Here is a 15,809-nt window from a genome sequence, read left to right as displayed (position 1 = left end):
TTGTGGAGAATAATTTTTTTTTGACATTAACCTTAAATATGCCACAATAGCTCGCATAGTGGGTTTATTTAAGAAATAGCATGGATACGTCCCACTTCATGAAGAAACATTCTGCACAGTAACTACCAGGCTTTGCTCCCATAAAGTTCTGGGCACCTATTATTTCACATTCCAGCACACTCAAAGGTATGTCTTCTCAGATGTACATAAGCCCTATTGAGGTCAAGGAAACTTACTCCTAGGGAAGTGGGTACAGGATTAGAAGTCTGTCTTCAGACAGAGCCACTGATCTTCCTTTCATGTGTATGGGGGGACCAGCCAAAGTGAATATTGTAACCTAGGTAAAATAAAATTTGGTCCTCCAGATTTTGCTGAAGTGCAGCTCCCATCATCCCTGTCCTTTGGCCATGCTTGCTGGAGGGAGTATGAGTTGGGCAACATTGGGAGTGCCAAAGCTTTCTCCCACCTTCCATAACTTCACAAATACCCCTTTGTTGCTAAGGAGATACATGGCAAAAGCACATGAGCTGCTTGATCAGGGTTTCGGATTGAGCTCCTGAGTGGTCCGTTTCATTTCAAATGAACTATAGTGTTCGTTTTAATTGTTTCAGCAAACAGTTGGTATCTGTTCTATATCAGGTAATGCATCAATCACAAAATTAGCTTAAAATCTTTTTGCCCTAGGTAATTTAAATATTTTGAAAAGTGGAAGTGCAGAGGGAAAACTTTAAAAGTACCACTTACATAATATCAGATGGGCAGCAAAAATAGGATGAAGAAATCAGATTAATCAGAGTACTTATTTCAACTTTTTATGGACTGACTTTTGGGCAAGGTCCTCCCAAGGTGGCCTGCATATAAAAACATGTTGTAACATTATCCTCTCCCCAATCTTAACAATGATTTAAAACAGTAATTTAAAACATTTCAAATATGAGCACCACACTTATGTGACATCATCTTATTCTTTGGTTGGTTTGCGGAGAAGGGAGGGGGATAAAGAGGAAGTAAGGAAAAGATAGTAACTGGAGCAAGTTATGGAACTTCCTGAGAGGAAGCCAAAGTTTATCAGCAGGGGAAAGCTCAAGGATATCCTAAACAAAGAGGAGCACAAGCAGAAAAAGGCACACTGGTTAGTTAGAGAGACTAGACTTTGTTAGTATTGTGTCAGTAGCTTTCTGTGCTGAAACTCTGCTCTAGATGCTTCTGCCCATAATTTCATCCTTCTGGAAGTGAAGGGAGCAAACATGATTGAAGCTTTAAAAAAACACAAAAAACCACCCCTAACCAGTTATGGAAGAAAATTTTTCAGTATGGTGCACCCACTGATATTTAACCTGAGCTGATGTTTAACTGAGCTTTTGATCTCTCATTATGCTGTATGTAGTACTGTATAATGAAGGTCCTATTGCAGTTCCTGCAATCAGTGCTTTTTTTCCTTATAAAAATGTTTAGGGGTGACTTCCGGCTGCGACGCCATCGCGGGCGGTCGTGGGTTGCCTCGGCAGCGAGGCGACCCAGGCCGGCCCGGCGGTTGGAGCCCCGCTACCGCTAAGCGGGGCTCCGGTGAGGCGCGGGAAGAGCGTCCCGCGCCTTGGGCTCCCCGGCGGGCCCGCAAAGGCTCCAAACCCTTCCCTCGTCCCCCCTGTAAAGGGGGAGTGGGGGTGAAGGGACAACGGAGCCGGGCCATTAGGGGACATGCCCCAACCGGGTCGGCGAAGCGGCGGCCGCCGCCTGCGGTGAGCAACATCGTTCTCCCTGCAAGGAAAAAAAAACAAGGAAGCCCGGTGGTTGTGAGTACATGATTGGATTTACCTTTTGCTTTTAACGATCCGGGAGGTTTCATGGAAAGGAAGCCTGCCTCCCTCCCTTCGGTGGATAGAAAATAACTGTTTTGAGAGACTGCTGTTACAGTGATGGTTACAATGTACTGTCTTTTTTTTTTGACAAGTGAGACTTTCTAGATCTCCCTTTGGGGAGCAAGACGGTGGAGAATATCTCTTTTTAAAGTTATAGTCTTTGCGCCCTGGCTACAGGGAAAATGGCTGCGAAAGATTGTGTCTGAGTGGAAATTTACTGGTACTAAGATGGGAAAACTTTGAAATTGAAACTGAAATTTGATACCTATGCCCGCTTCTGCCATGCTGGGTTTCGTTTTTGAACTGGTTATGAACCATGGATTGACTGATGAACAAAGGATTACTTTTTTGAGACTGGAACTGCTTAACCAGAAATTGGTGATTTTGAACCGGGATATGGCAGAAAAGGTACTTCCCACAGAGGAGACTTTTCAGGACATGGCTGCACTGGAAGAGAGCCTTGGCAAAGAGCTGAAGGGGATGATTGAAGAACAGAGCAAAATGGCTTGGCGACTCCGGAAAAAAGAAACGTCCTTTGGGGGTGGCAGACCCAGGACGGGGAAAAAAGAAGAATGGAATATTGAACTGGAGAAGCTGGAAGAAGATGATCTGTGTACCCTGATGCTCTATGCAAGGACTGTTGTGGACTTTGTCTGGATCTGTGGACTTACAAGAAAAGAGGACAATTTGAGGAGTGGTTCCGGAGCAAGACGGACAAGGAAAATGGTCAGAAGGGGGATAGGGTGAATTGTATTAAGGGTAAAGTAAAAATGATTTATTACGGTACCCTGAAGCCGGTGTGTCAAGATTTTAAGTTTTTGAATTAGAAAAGGGATATTTTGATTTCTTTCTATTAGCAGCAGTTTAAGTGAAAGAAGATGCTTGTTATGATTTGATTTAAGAATAATATGTTAAGATATGGAGTTTTGTGATTAATTATTATGAAGTTATAATATGACCTGATTTTAGTTAAGTTAAGAAGTAGAATAATATTGTAAACTAAAAAATAAGATTTTAAGAAGAATGTCTAGTTTGAACTTTTTTGAACTTTTAAATGAATTTAATTTTTAGAATATGAAGTTATTAAAGTAAAATTTGGATTTGGAGCCGAAGGAGAGAAGGCAGGGGAAGTCAACTGTAATGATTTGAACAAGAATTTTTTTTTTTTTGTATTTAACTAAGAAGAAGAATCGTTGGTATGTCTGTATTTGTTAGTTTTAGTTCTGGTGGGTAAGTGTTGGGTTAATGTTGGTGATGGTGTTGGATTGTTTTGTATTGTGGAAAAACCAATAAATTCTTTAAAAAAAATGTTTAGGGGTACTCTTATTTTCCTACTCATATTGAAATACTGCCCCTCAATGAGGCCAAACTTATATTCACAAAATGTTTAGGGGTGTGCATACCCCTGCGTACCCCCCCAAAAAAGCACTGGCTGCAACCAAACTCACAATGTTTGAAAAGAGGAATTAATGTATGATGAGTCTATTAAAAGCTATTGGCTGTGACAGCTAAGCAAAGATTCCAGATTCAGAGACAGTACATACCGAAGACTAATGATTGGGAGTATGCTAAGAGTTGGTGCCTTTGGGGGGCTTCTTGGAGGCATCTGTCTAGCCATTGTGGAAAACAGATGCTGAACTAATTGAGTCCAGCAGGACTCCTCCTATATACTTGTTCTTCTGTTTCTTGAATTTGAGTTTTCTGCTCTCTCATTTCCCCTCCCTTAGCAAAAAATCAAAGTTCTGCTGCTACTCATGAGGACATCCCATGCATATTCATACAAAGCTTAATAAGGATCAGGAACTGAGCTTTGTTAGGTGGGGGTGTCTAGTTTTGGATGCAACAGTCCCTATTCCCACAGTCTTTTGATTGTCCAAAGTGCTTCTGTGCCGGCTGCTCCTGAGTGGTCTGGTGCCAAATGGCTTTTTGCAGAGGGCATGGGCGTCACTGAGAAAAGGGTACACACCATGCAGGCTTTAAAAAAAACTTTAAAAAACTTATGTAGTATCACCAAGAGGTTGTGATGTCTTATGAAAGGGCAAACATTTCTTGGAGGGGAGTGTGTGTACAATGCATCTCAGGTGAGATTAGCGCTACTAGCTCTTATGGAACAATGTAAAAGAGAAGTGGCTAAACCTGCAGTCCTAACCCCACTTACCTGGAAGCAAGTCCCATCAAACCTTACATTTGTCCCTATTAAAATTCATTTTGTTAGCTTGGGCTCAGTTCTCCAATCTGTTAAGGTCATTTTGAGTCCTGATTCTGTCTTCTGCAGCATTAGCTACCCCTCCCAGTTTGGTGTCATCTGCAAATTTGATGAGCATTCTCTCAATTCCTTCATCAAAATCATTTTTAGAGATGTTGAACAATGGGCCCAGGACAGACCCCTGTGGCACCCTCCTTGCCACTTTTGACCAGGATGAAGAAGAACCAACATGTACTCTTTGGATTTTGTTGTCAGCTAGCTACAAATCCACCGAATACTTCTCTTGCTCAACCCACATCTTACCAGCTTCCTCCCAAGAATATCATGGGGGACTTTGTCAAAAGCCATACTGAAATCAAGGTACACTATGTCCACAGCATTCCCTTGATCCATCAAGCTTGTAACTCCATCAAAAAAAGGAGATTCATCTGCTGTGACTTATTCTTGAGAAGCCCATGCTGGGTTTTAGAAATCACAGTGTCCTTTTCTAAATGCTCAAAGACCAACTTGAACTATCTGTTCTAGGACCTTTCCTGGTACAAGCTCACCGGACAGTAGTTACCTGGGTCTTCTCCCCCCCCCCCACACACACAGGCCTCTTGTGCTGTGGTCTGTTTCCTCTTCAGACCTGCCTTCACTTCTTCACTTCTTCTAACCCAACCATGTGAGTCACCACATGGTGGCTTTTGAAGAGGCTACTAAATATTTTCACTTAAACTTTCTTAATGCTCCTTCATCTAGTGAAGGGGAATGCAAACGTATTCATTAATATTTGTTTAGTAGACATGAACTATAACCAGATGAAGCATCCAAGGTCTAGCTAACTAGTCAACCTTGGGGTAAATTCATGCATTGTAATGGATAGCTTTCTGCCCATCTCATCAGAAGGCTCTTACTCACACATACCATGTGAACAGAGAATGTCGTGGAAACAGGGAAATCTCTGCTTCTCTATGGGCCTCTATGGGCCAATGAGGAGTCGTGGGTTCAGTGTTGTAGGCCCAACTCTACAAAGTTTCAGATGCCAGGTCAAAACTGTTTATTTCAGGAGGCCTTTGCACCCTGAGTGCTTTTCATATGTTTTACATTTTTGTGTGTTTTTGATCTTTAAATTCTGGAGGTTTAATTTATGTTTTAAGTGTTGTATGTTTTATTGTTGTAAACCACTATTAGACCTACATGTTGAAAAGTGGGATATAAACTTTTAAAGAATAAAAAAGAGCAGAAAATCTCACAGCCTGTTCCATCAGCTCCTAGGCTCTTATGTTCACTGTACATATACGCAGACCACATGGTTCAGTTGGAAAGAAAGAAAGAAACTAAGTGGCAAATTGTGACATATAAACTGGCACCCACATTGCAAACATATATGTATGTTTTTAAAGACTTTCAGCCAATTCAAAGGTACGATTTTATGTTCTCTGATCCATCCTTCAAGATGGCTGACACTTCCAATGTTCTCCTTTCAAAATGCAAAAAAAGTAGAAGACAAAAGGCTTTTTATAATAAAGGACAAACATTGAAATAAACCCCCCTTCCAAAAACTGTTTTTAAACAAATACTTTAATTCTTTAATATTTTGTACAATCCAAAAGGTGCACAGATGGGCATTCAAGCATTCAGCGTAGGCAAATGTCCATATCAAAAACAGCAAAGTGATGTACTTGGGTAATAGTACACTTTAAAATTCCATAAAATAAATAAATTAGTTCACATTGTCTTCAGTGCGCATATGCACCTTAATTTCTATTGTGTTCTTGTAGCCTGCTTTAAGAGTTCCAAATCTTTCCGCCGGCTAGTATTTGCCCTGGCACAACTGTACTCTTCCAGCTGCAGAGGGATATACTTTTCCATTTGGCCCAGGCCCTGCCTTGCAGGACTGCTGAATAGCTTGATCCAAGATGGTTTGAAGTTCCCTCTGAACCCAAGGAAGCCTATGCTCCCTGAAAGAGGAAAAATGCATGTTTCAGAACAGAATGCACATCATCAATAACGGGCAACGGATTCAACATTTAAAATGTTCTAGTCCAATATAATAGCAAACTTTGAAATTTTATCAACACTGTTGCTAAACACTGAATATGAAACAGCAACTTGCACAGCAACTTTTGCATTCCATTTCTAGAAAAGGAAAGGGCACATTTCAATATGTAAAAGGAAGAACACACCCTTGTTGTGAAGATTTGCTGGTTTTGCTGCTCCCAGGGTCATTAAAGCTTGAGAAATGTTAAGGTTTTTTATGTTCCCTCTGGTGCTTAATACAACTATAGACCTGAGAGAAAGAAAATAAAGGGATAAGGTTGAAAGGGAGAGAATAACATTGATTTACTGCCACTATAAAAAAGTAGGTATCTTTTAAGTAGGTATCTGTTGTAAGCTGCTTTGGAAAGGCAGCATATAAATAAACTGTATCAGTCAAATTGCCTACTGAGTAGTATGCTAATTATTAGACACTGAAAGCAACATGAAGTTGAGTCAATATGCTTGGAAAAGGTTTTATAATAGTATCTGCCCCCCCCCCCCCGGAAAGAAATGCTTTCACTTTAGTTAAAATTGGTGACATCAAAATGCAATATTCACAGAGCCATAAATGTGGAACGTCAATATGACTAACATGCTTTTCTATAATAAATTGCCATCGGGAAAAAGCAAACATTTTTTAGAAATAAATAAAAATCATGTTTACTTTGCAAATGTCAAAATTTGCATATCCGTAACAAATTAATCAGGTGTAGCACATTATACCTGTATTTTGTTAAACATGGTAACAAAAAACAAGACCTCTAACAATCAGTTTGTATGAATTTATACTGAATTATAATCTCCATAATGCCTAACACATTTGTGACATAATTTAATCGTAATCTCCTTCTTCCGTGTGTGTGTGTGTGTGTGTGAGAGAGAGAGAGAGAGAGAGAGAGAGAGAGAGAGAGAAAGAAAGAAAGAAAGAAAGAAAGAAATCACATTAAAGTTAGGAAGGGATAGCTTTCACTTGCTTTCCAGAACAGTAGCTGTATTTGATTGTACCAGAAACATCCTCTGAATACTTATTTGAGAGTAAGCCCACCAAAACCATTGGGGCTTACATAGGAGTGGAACTTTCTACTTTCCTAAAAAAGCAAATTTCTAATTTTGGGGGCTGGCAATGGTCATCTTGGAAACATATGGGCAGTTCCTGGAGAAGTCTCAGAAGCTTTGTGGAGATGAGGATTCAATGATGTTTATTGCCTTGGTCCTCTTATATGGCTAACAAAAATAGAATTAGGTGAACACAAATCACATGCCTTAGTAGCAAAAGTTACAGAATCAAGCTTTTATGGTCATAGAATTTAGATTTCTTTCTAGCATATGCAAAATGTGCCCTGGAATACAACTCCTAATACTCTACCCGCTTTTTAAGTACCGGTAACTGAGTACAAGAGTTCTTTCCTTAATTTCAAACATAGAAAGCAAGGTGATATGAACAATTCATGGCAGTAACACAGGTACCTTAAGCACCATTCTCTGAAAAACATTTAAGTATTATGAAAAAAGGATATGCAAAATAGCTTCAATGCCACTCCCACAAAAATGCTATTTGCAAGCTGGTGTTTACACTGTATCATGTACCTTTGAGGAATTCCAGTTTTGACATATTCTTCTAGATTCCTTACGTTTGCTTCAGAGAAAAATCTCTCTTTTGTTACTTTGCCAGTGCAGGCATCAATGACCACAGTAAGGACACCCACAGCTCTCAGGGGAAACTTAATGTCACTGACCTGAAATTACAGACCTCATAAATCACTCTCCCCCCTTTCCCCGAACCAGTAATTTGTAAATACAATAATCTGCTGTAAACTCACGGTTCCACTGCATTTATCATCATTTGGCTTACAGATGGCAATAGCGTATTCCTGGCAGTGAATTAGTCTTTTTCTTCAAAATCTTTGCTGATAAGATTTCTATGGCCCTCAGGTTAGGGCTTTCCTGTTTTCTTTGTGTAACCGAAGCCACTGACACACACACATCTCCTTTCAACAAACCCCCTTTGGGCCCTGTAATAATGGCTTCTGATCCAATAATTACAGAGCTCCAATTATTCTTTCGCTTGGCCTTAGAAAAGGAAGGCCATCTCTGTTGTTCAAAATCAGATGAGAACCATTCTCAGAAGCTTGTTTGCCATGTTAAGAAAATTAAAAATGCTAATGCTGCTAGTCTATTTTTCTCTGATTCCCCTGAAAGATTCAAGTGCATTTACCTGCCCACTGATTAAGTTCTAACCTCCAAACTCTGGTGCCTGTAGACCTTCATTTCCCAGCCACACATTTGGCCCCAAACCAGAACTAAGTTTTCATCAGTACATTTCACCCCTTAGAGCTGAAGTGAATATCCCCATCTCAGCCATCTAAGAACGTAAGAGCAGCCCTGCCGGATCCTGCCAAAGGCCCATCTAGTGCAGCATCCTGTTCTCACAGTGCCCAACCAGAAGCCTGTGGAAAACCCACAATCAGGACTTGCGCTCAAGAGGAACTCTCCCCTCCTGTGGTTTCCAGCAACTGTGGTCTGCCTCATGAAGGCCGACCACAGCCGTCATGGCTTGCAGCCACTGATAGCACTCTATCCTCTAATTCAGTCATAGTTTTAAGGCAGAGGTGGGGAAGCTGGAGTCCAACAACACCTGGGGGGCCACAAATCTCATCCGCCCCAGCCATTGGTCAGGGATGGTGGGAGTTGTAGCAATATTTTGTTTTAAGTTGCAACCCCCCGGGGACCTTAGAGTGAAGGGGGGGGGGAATTAATAAATAAAGATAAAGCAACTTCTGAAGGACCACGGGTTCCACACCCCTCTGAACATACAATTGTGAGAAGCCCGGTGCACTATTGACATTCACCACTTTAATAAATACTACAGTGCTACCTCAGCTTATGAACTTAATCCGTTCCAGAAGACCGTTCTTAAACCAAGGCACGCTTTCCCTAATGAGGCCTCCCGCCGCTGGTGCCCTTCCACCGTTCGGATTCTTACACCGAGGTAAAGTTTGCAAACTTCTGGTTTTGTGGAGTTTGTAAACCAAATAGTTCATAAACAGGGCTGTTCTTAAACCAAGGTATCACTGTATTGACAAAAACTCAGCCACCCTTGCAGTTACTTCCAAGTTAATGTCAGACAGATTAGAATCTGATGTTTTCACTGTGCCGTGATGTCAGACTACCCAAAAAGGGGGACAGCACGCATTTACATAGCTGGTTGTACAATGGACAGTACAAAAGAATATGTTCTACAGTGTCTGGCAAATTCAAAAAACATCTGCAATGTCTATCAATTCTGGGGATGTTTAAATACCCTCTGGATTTATAAGAGTCCTTAAGTAAGTCAGAGAGCAGATTCGAAGGTTGGCGATGGAAATGGCAACACAACCAGTATTTTATAGCGCTGGCCCACACCCACACCTAATATTCCATCGTGTGTATACCTAGTTCGGCACACATTGTCTCATACTTGATTGAACTTGGGAGTCCCAGGATACGTCTCAAGAAACCTGAGTCTATCTAATTCTAAATTACTATTATATGCTTTAAATTAAAATTTTACCAATGGTATTTTGAAAACAAATCAATATGCAAAGATGCAGCAAATAACAGGAATGCTGAGGGTGCCAAATTATTCTCATTCTTTTTTTCCAAGCTTATGCTGATATGGTTGTTCCTAAATGATCCATTTTCAAACACCTACACAGGTAATCATGTTACAGTGCCCCCCCCACCAAAGGCTGGCATTCCTGCATGATGTTAATAAAGGCTTGTGGTAAAGAAAGATTGCAAGAATACTTACCAAGACATAAGATTCTTCGTTCCTTTGCAATTCAACTGTGTCCGGAGACTGAATTTTCACAAGGAGGTAGGTTTTATGAGGATCGCTGGTAAATGCCATCTGAATAGTATACAATTAATGTTTAAAAGTAGCCATTATATAAGTGTATATTGCAGGGGTTCCCAAACTTACCCGGCCTTGGGCCGGTTCCTCCGGCGCCAATTGCACGGCGGGCCAGAAGGCGGGGAAACGCGCACGCACTCGCTTTTGCTGGTGCACTTCCAGGTTGGTGTGGCACTGGAAATAGCTAGTGCATCGGAAATGACGCTTGTGCATGCACACAAGCTATTCTTGGTGCCGCGCCGACCCAGAGATGGGCAACCACAGCGCACCGCACCACGCCGGTAAGAGCAGGCGGTGGCCGCAAAATTGGCTTGCGCAGGCCGCATCCGGCCCACGGGCCTTAGTTTGGAGATGTGTGTTATAGTGTATAATTTTTCTCTTAGAACAGGAATGTCAGGTGACAGACGCCTACTGTGTTGAGATTTGGGTGAGGACTAGAAAAAGTATATTCACAAGTACAGCATCAAACAATAAAAGATGGAAAACCTTATATTCCCATTGAAGCTTTAAAAAATTGTTCAGTTCATTAAAAGCCTTTTTTCCTGTAAAAGGAAAGCTTCAAAAACACACCGCAGAAAAAAACAGCACAGCACAGAGAAATGTGAAAGAAAAAACCCCCCCAAAGCCTCAAAAGCATAATGGAAAGGCAACATTGAAGTGATTCTGTTTGGCTTATTTTCCTCAACTTTCCCCAAGCTAGATCTTTAGGATCCTCAGCTACACCTGCCCCCTAGAAAGGGTTGGGGTGCAGGGCTGGATCTGCTGCTTGGCTCTTCCCCAACCCCACTTAGGATTCCCTTACAAATAATGTTCAGCTGTGCAGTTCTGGTCAGGCATATTCAGCATCCTATGTACCTGTCTAGCAGCTAACACTGAGATGCAGTGCTATTAGGAAGGATTTTGCTGGACAAGCCCAATGTCAATCTAGTCTAGGATCCCACTTCTGAGCATGGTGATTCAAATGCCTATGGGAAACCCATGAACAGCATGTGAGGGCAACAGCCCTCCTATATGTGTGTGTGTGTGTGTGTGTGTGTGTGAGAGAGAGAGAGAGAGAGAGAGAGAGAGAGAGAGAGAGAGAGAGAGGGTGGACTGTTCTCTATCCACTTCCTGTATGCCATGCATAATGGAGCCCTGCTTGGGTGCTGCTTGAGGGTTTCCCATAATGGGCATCTGGTTGGCCACTGTGATAACAGGATGCTAGACTAGATGGACCACTGGCCTGATTTAGAAGGGTCTTCTATTCTTATTCTTTCGAAATATACCTATCATGCAGATGCAGTCATTTCCAATTGATTTCAAGTTTTGCTGAGATTTTAAGCATGATGCTGTTCAGCAATGTGATTTCCTAAAACTTCTCATCTCATCTCATCTCTATCCACCCCATCCTTAAGTCTCTGCTTTGATCCATCAGGCCACCTCATTCTTCTTACATTCAAATCCCGCCCCATTTACTCATGACTGCGAGTGTCCTGTCAACACTGGGAGAAACTGCAAGAGGTTATGCCTTAATCATCCATATCGCTCTTGATGCTGTGCCCTTTCCCCACCTGAGTAGATCCACATTTCTGACAGGAGCCTGTAGTCTTTGTGGGCATTCTTTTCACCACAGTTGGCTTCTGGAAGTACTTTGGGTAAGCTTTTGTCAAGCAGTTGCTGACAGACTTTGGCCGAAAGCTGGCCTGAATCTTGACTCTTTCACACCCCCGAAAGGAACAGTAACTGTGGCCATCCCTGTGGTATTTGGCTTGAAGAAACAAAAACAGCAACCTGTACACAAAAATACACAAAAACAAAGAACAGATCACACCTTATTACAAAACCAGCAGTGCTGGCACTATTCCTTATTTCACATGGCTCCCCTCAGGCCATTTGCTTGGGTTTTTTTTTATTATTATTATAAAACACAACTACAGTCCCTGGCTGTATGGATCATGCACCTTTCACACTGCCTCTGGTTACAACCTGATATTTTCATTGTAGGAAATTTATAGTAGCATAGTTTCGATGTTCCTTGTGTGTGAAAATGGACCTTGTCAGTATTATGGACCCCTAAACATCCTACAATGGACTTCAGAGGCATTCTTTCTCTTCACCTGCCCCACTTCGGACACTTCCATCAAGGAACCATATTACTTCACACATACCTAATCATTTTGCAGATATTTGCATTGACATCCATCCTGTCTGTAATTTATACATATTTTTCAGACATGTAAAGACATGTAACATTCTTAATCCTCACATAATTCATGGTCACAATACCCATAACACTCATTAATTATCATTCCTATTTTTTTCACAAGGGATAATGTAGGTGCAAGATCTGCCTGGGATGAAGACACATGGTGCTTCCTGGCCCTGATTCCTAAGGCACTTTCATTGAGGAGACACTGTTTTCCTCTGTGGCCATCGTGGAACCATGAAAAAGCAGCAGCTGGAGCAGCAGCATTAATATCTAAAGCCCAGAAAGTACAGATTTAACTTTCTCATCCCCAGCACCACCGATGGAAGAACCAGGAGCTCCCAACTCTTCAGTTTCCCAAAGGGAGGTTCTCCAGCCCCAGGGATGAAACCATGTGTGACAGAGGGAGGGGGCTATTTTCCAATGTCCCAGTGCAGAGCAGCAGCTGCTGTAGAACAATACCCACTGCTCCCTTCTTTAACATGTATGTGTTCATTTTCTTTTATTTGGGTATAAGGGTGGGATATAAATATTTTAAATAATATACCAAGCCTAAGGTAAAGCTTTCCTCAGCCCAAGTCTAGCATTCCACCTGTGGACCATAGCAATCCTGTTTCTGCTGAGAGACACAAGGCAGCTCAAAACACAAAGTAGCATAAAAGTAGTCTTTTATTACCACCTGCTTTTTGTGTGAAGCTCTTAAATTTGGAACAGTGGGGCACGTTAAGTGATATTTATCTTTAAACCCCCCCCCCCCACAACTATTATCTATAGATTTAGGAAACTGCATGGATGACAGTGAAGCTTGTCATCATCATATCACATTAAAGTTACGAGTGTGTTCGGTCTATAACAGCCACAGAATGAACAGAACGGTCCCCAGCCTTCTGTTTTCCTCAGGTCATGTTATAGTTAATGGTAAGAAGACGATAAATAAGCTCTTTGGACTAAGCCAAGAGTAGCTCTGGTGGATCTGATTTTAGAGAAGAGGAACTTCCAGCATTGGCGCAGACTGCAATCCAATTCAATCCACGACCACCCACCAATCCCATCTAAGTGCTGCAAAATCATCAAGCTGTTGAAAGGGCCAGAGTTGTCACTGCATGGAATGGGTCTCCGCCTCAATCCCTGGCAAGTCCAGGCAGGGCAGGGAAAACCTGGAGAGCTGCCGGCAGTCAATTTAGGTGCCAGCAATACTGAGCTAGATGGGCCAATGTTCTAACGTCATATAAGGCAGCTTCATGTTCTCCTATGTTGCATCTTTAGTGCATAACCACATAGAGAGGAAGGCAAGGAAAGGAGTAAGATGTATCCCGCAATTCTTCCTCTGTGCAGAGTGCACTGTTGGCACAGATTGCGGGGAAGCCTGGTGGGACAACAGGGCGGTCTGAAAGAATGCATTCAAAGCTTGGGAGGGTGGGGAAAGCCCTACCCAGAATGGCCTGAGATGGATAACAAAACCACTTGTTGAATGTAAACTCCATATTTTTCTTTGTATTCTAAACAGCCTACATTGCAGTGACCTTTGGGGAACGGAGAATTTGATAAACTACTGCATACATAACCACAAATCCTGATGATTCCTCTCTTAGAATTACATTCATGCTCTAACTCTCTACTGACAAAGAACCAAGTCATCCAGTTCTTATTAGATACTAAGAAACTGAACATTTAATTATACTACAAATTATGGTTTTGTGGCAAATATCTACCCAGTGCTGTTATCAAAATAAAACTTTCTCTCCATTCGACTATTCTGCAATTCCGCCATCGAAGATACAGACACATAATCTTCCACACTATTAGGAGGTGCATGCCTTCGGAATGCATCAGAAGTTACTTGAAAAGTAGTGTCTGGTGGGTAACAGAGACCCACCCGAATCCAGTCATTCCTGAAATAGAAAGTGACAAAAACAATACCATATGCTTATAAAAGCTTTTTCATTTGCTGCTGGTTATCATTCAGCATGACCACATAATACTAAAATGATTTCTAATACTGTTTACAAGTATCCTTACCACAAAAAGAAGACAATTCCCAGTTTCAACTGTAATTCCTAGTTTACAGATGTGGAAGTAAAACTAGCTGCAGCAGAATGAACAAAGTTTTCTCTGGGAACTATTTTAGCTATCATTTTAAACCAAGACCTTCCAAAGTTCTGTCCACCATGCCATACTCATTTTGTCTGAATACTGAGCATATTTTTTCACAACATAATAATGTACTACTGAAAGGTCTAAAGGACTGCTGGGAAGATCAGAACAAAAGAGAAAAATCTTCTGCTGCACTGTGTTCTTTCGATAGGGACACAGGAACATTCAATGTGGCTTGCATGTGAGGACCGCCTGATGACTTGTGCCACAGAACAACTTGGTTTTCTCATCTGAGAGGAAGTTTAAATCATTTATTAAATCAAGCTAGCCAATTTGCATTGTTAGTGCTGTCAATGAGGCTTATGCTATGAGTTCTTCCCTTTTGCTGTCATTGCTGTTTGTCTATGGCTGATAAGAGTTTTGTTCAGTTTGTAATAATACATTATTATACTTCAAAAACTAACAAAGAAATACATGCTTCACATTGCTTTATGAGGTAGATGAAAGTTCATGGAACATATCTGCATTTTTAAACAAAACTAGACATTGAAAGGCAACCTACTTGTTGAAGTTAATGAGGTACAGAAATGTTGTTTGTGGGGCTTGTCCATTCCAATGTATTGTGTAGCCCTTTTGAAGCATCACCACAGGCTGGTATTGCTGGTAGTCAGCTTTCTGATTATTAATCCCTCTCAGTATCATAGGACTAGAAGGGTATTCATCTCGCACCATAGTCATGGTAAGATTCTGTGGATTCCGTGTCTGAATGTACACCTAACAGTTATCAAAACAGAACAAATATGTAACAACTAGGAAAGATTATACCACATCAGTTGGAAACACACCAACTCTCAGTTGTTTGCATGGCCTAGAGGATATCTAAATATATTTGGATAACAAAAACTTTGAATTAAGAAAAAAATGGTTGTTTACCACTGGATTACATGACACACTTAATGGAAAGTTTTGATAATGTCCCTCTGCTCATACGAGACCTCAGTTGGAAACCAGTATCAGAAACCATCGTTTGGTGGTATTGGCCGCTGTTACACCATCCCCTCCAAATGGGAAATACAGTAATAAAATTTCGATATGACGACAAGCTATGGTTAGTGTTAAATAGGATGTGGAGAAAGGGGCCACATAGGAGAGAGGAAGGAGACTTGTTCGATCCCCCAAGACATGACTGCCTGGACAGAGCAGGTAGAAACAAAACCTCTTCCAGGAATTTTGGGGAACCACTGTACTCTTTATATGGAACCATAGTAGTTCTATGGGTTTTTTTTTACTAGGCAAAGCAGATTAAAAAAAATGGAGAAAGGAAGTACTTCATCACAGACCAAGAGCAAAAGTAAAAAAATAATAATAATAAAGTGACTTGCCCAATGCTTTTTTCAGTGTTTGTGTGAAATGATAACAAAGAATGGAGTTCAGAGGTTCCTGCCTCTAAGCCATGCAAATATGATAAAGGAAGTCTTATTTCTCTGCGAGTGCTGGTTCTCTCTTCATACATCTAATCCTGCACTTGATGAAAGTGTTTGCCCTCATCCT

At 41.3% G+C, this 15,809-nt stretch overlaps 1 protein-coding gene across 3 annotated transcripts in view; it reads right to left on the bottom strand.

The window, feature by feature from the left end:
- Nucleotides 1–5,612: 5,612 nt before the first annotated feature.
- Nucleotides 5,613–15,809, bottom strand: part of CEMIP2 (cell migration inducing hyaluronidase 2) — a 64,630-nt gene continuing 54,433 nt past the window's right edge. For 2 of the 3 annotated variants that reach the window (XM_033163612.1, XM_033163610.1), the window contains exons 18-24: nucleotides 14,821–15,032; nucleotides 13,877–14,056; nucleotides 11,530–11,749; nucleotides 9,878–9,976; nucleotides 7,675–7,823; nucleotides 6,234–6,337; nucleotides 5,613–6,008 (exon numbers count right to left, since the gene is read on the bottom strand). In XM_033163612.1, the coding sequence (XP_033019503.1) occupies nucleotides 5,812–6,008; nucleotides 6,234–6,337; nucleotides 7,675–7,823; nucleotides 9,878–9,976; nucleotides 11,530–11,749; nucleotides 13,877–14,056; nucleotides 14,821–15,032 (1,161 nt within the window). In that variant the 3' untranslated portion in view covers nucleotides 5,613–5,811. Of the gene's footprint in view, nucleotides 6,009–6,233; nucleotides 6,338–7,674; nucleotides 7,824–9,708; nucleotides 9,788–9,817; nucleotides 9,977–11,529; nucleotides 11,750–13,876; nucleotides 14,057–14,820; nucleotides 15,033–15,809 lie in introns of those variants that run through there. The other variant, XM_033163613.1, reaches the window with a different exon arrangement.

This window comes from Lacerta agilis, chromosome 11 (genome assembly GCF_009819535.1).
Source record: "Lacerta agilis isolate rLacAgi1 chromosome 11, rLacAgi1.pri, whole genome shotgun sequence".
NCBI classification, from domain to species: Eukaryota; Metazoa; Chordata; class Lepidosauria; order Squamata; family Lacertidae; genus Lacerta; species Lacerta agilis.
This window is presented reverse-complemented; position numbering and strand designations above follow the sequence as displayed.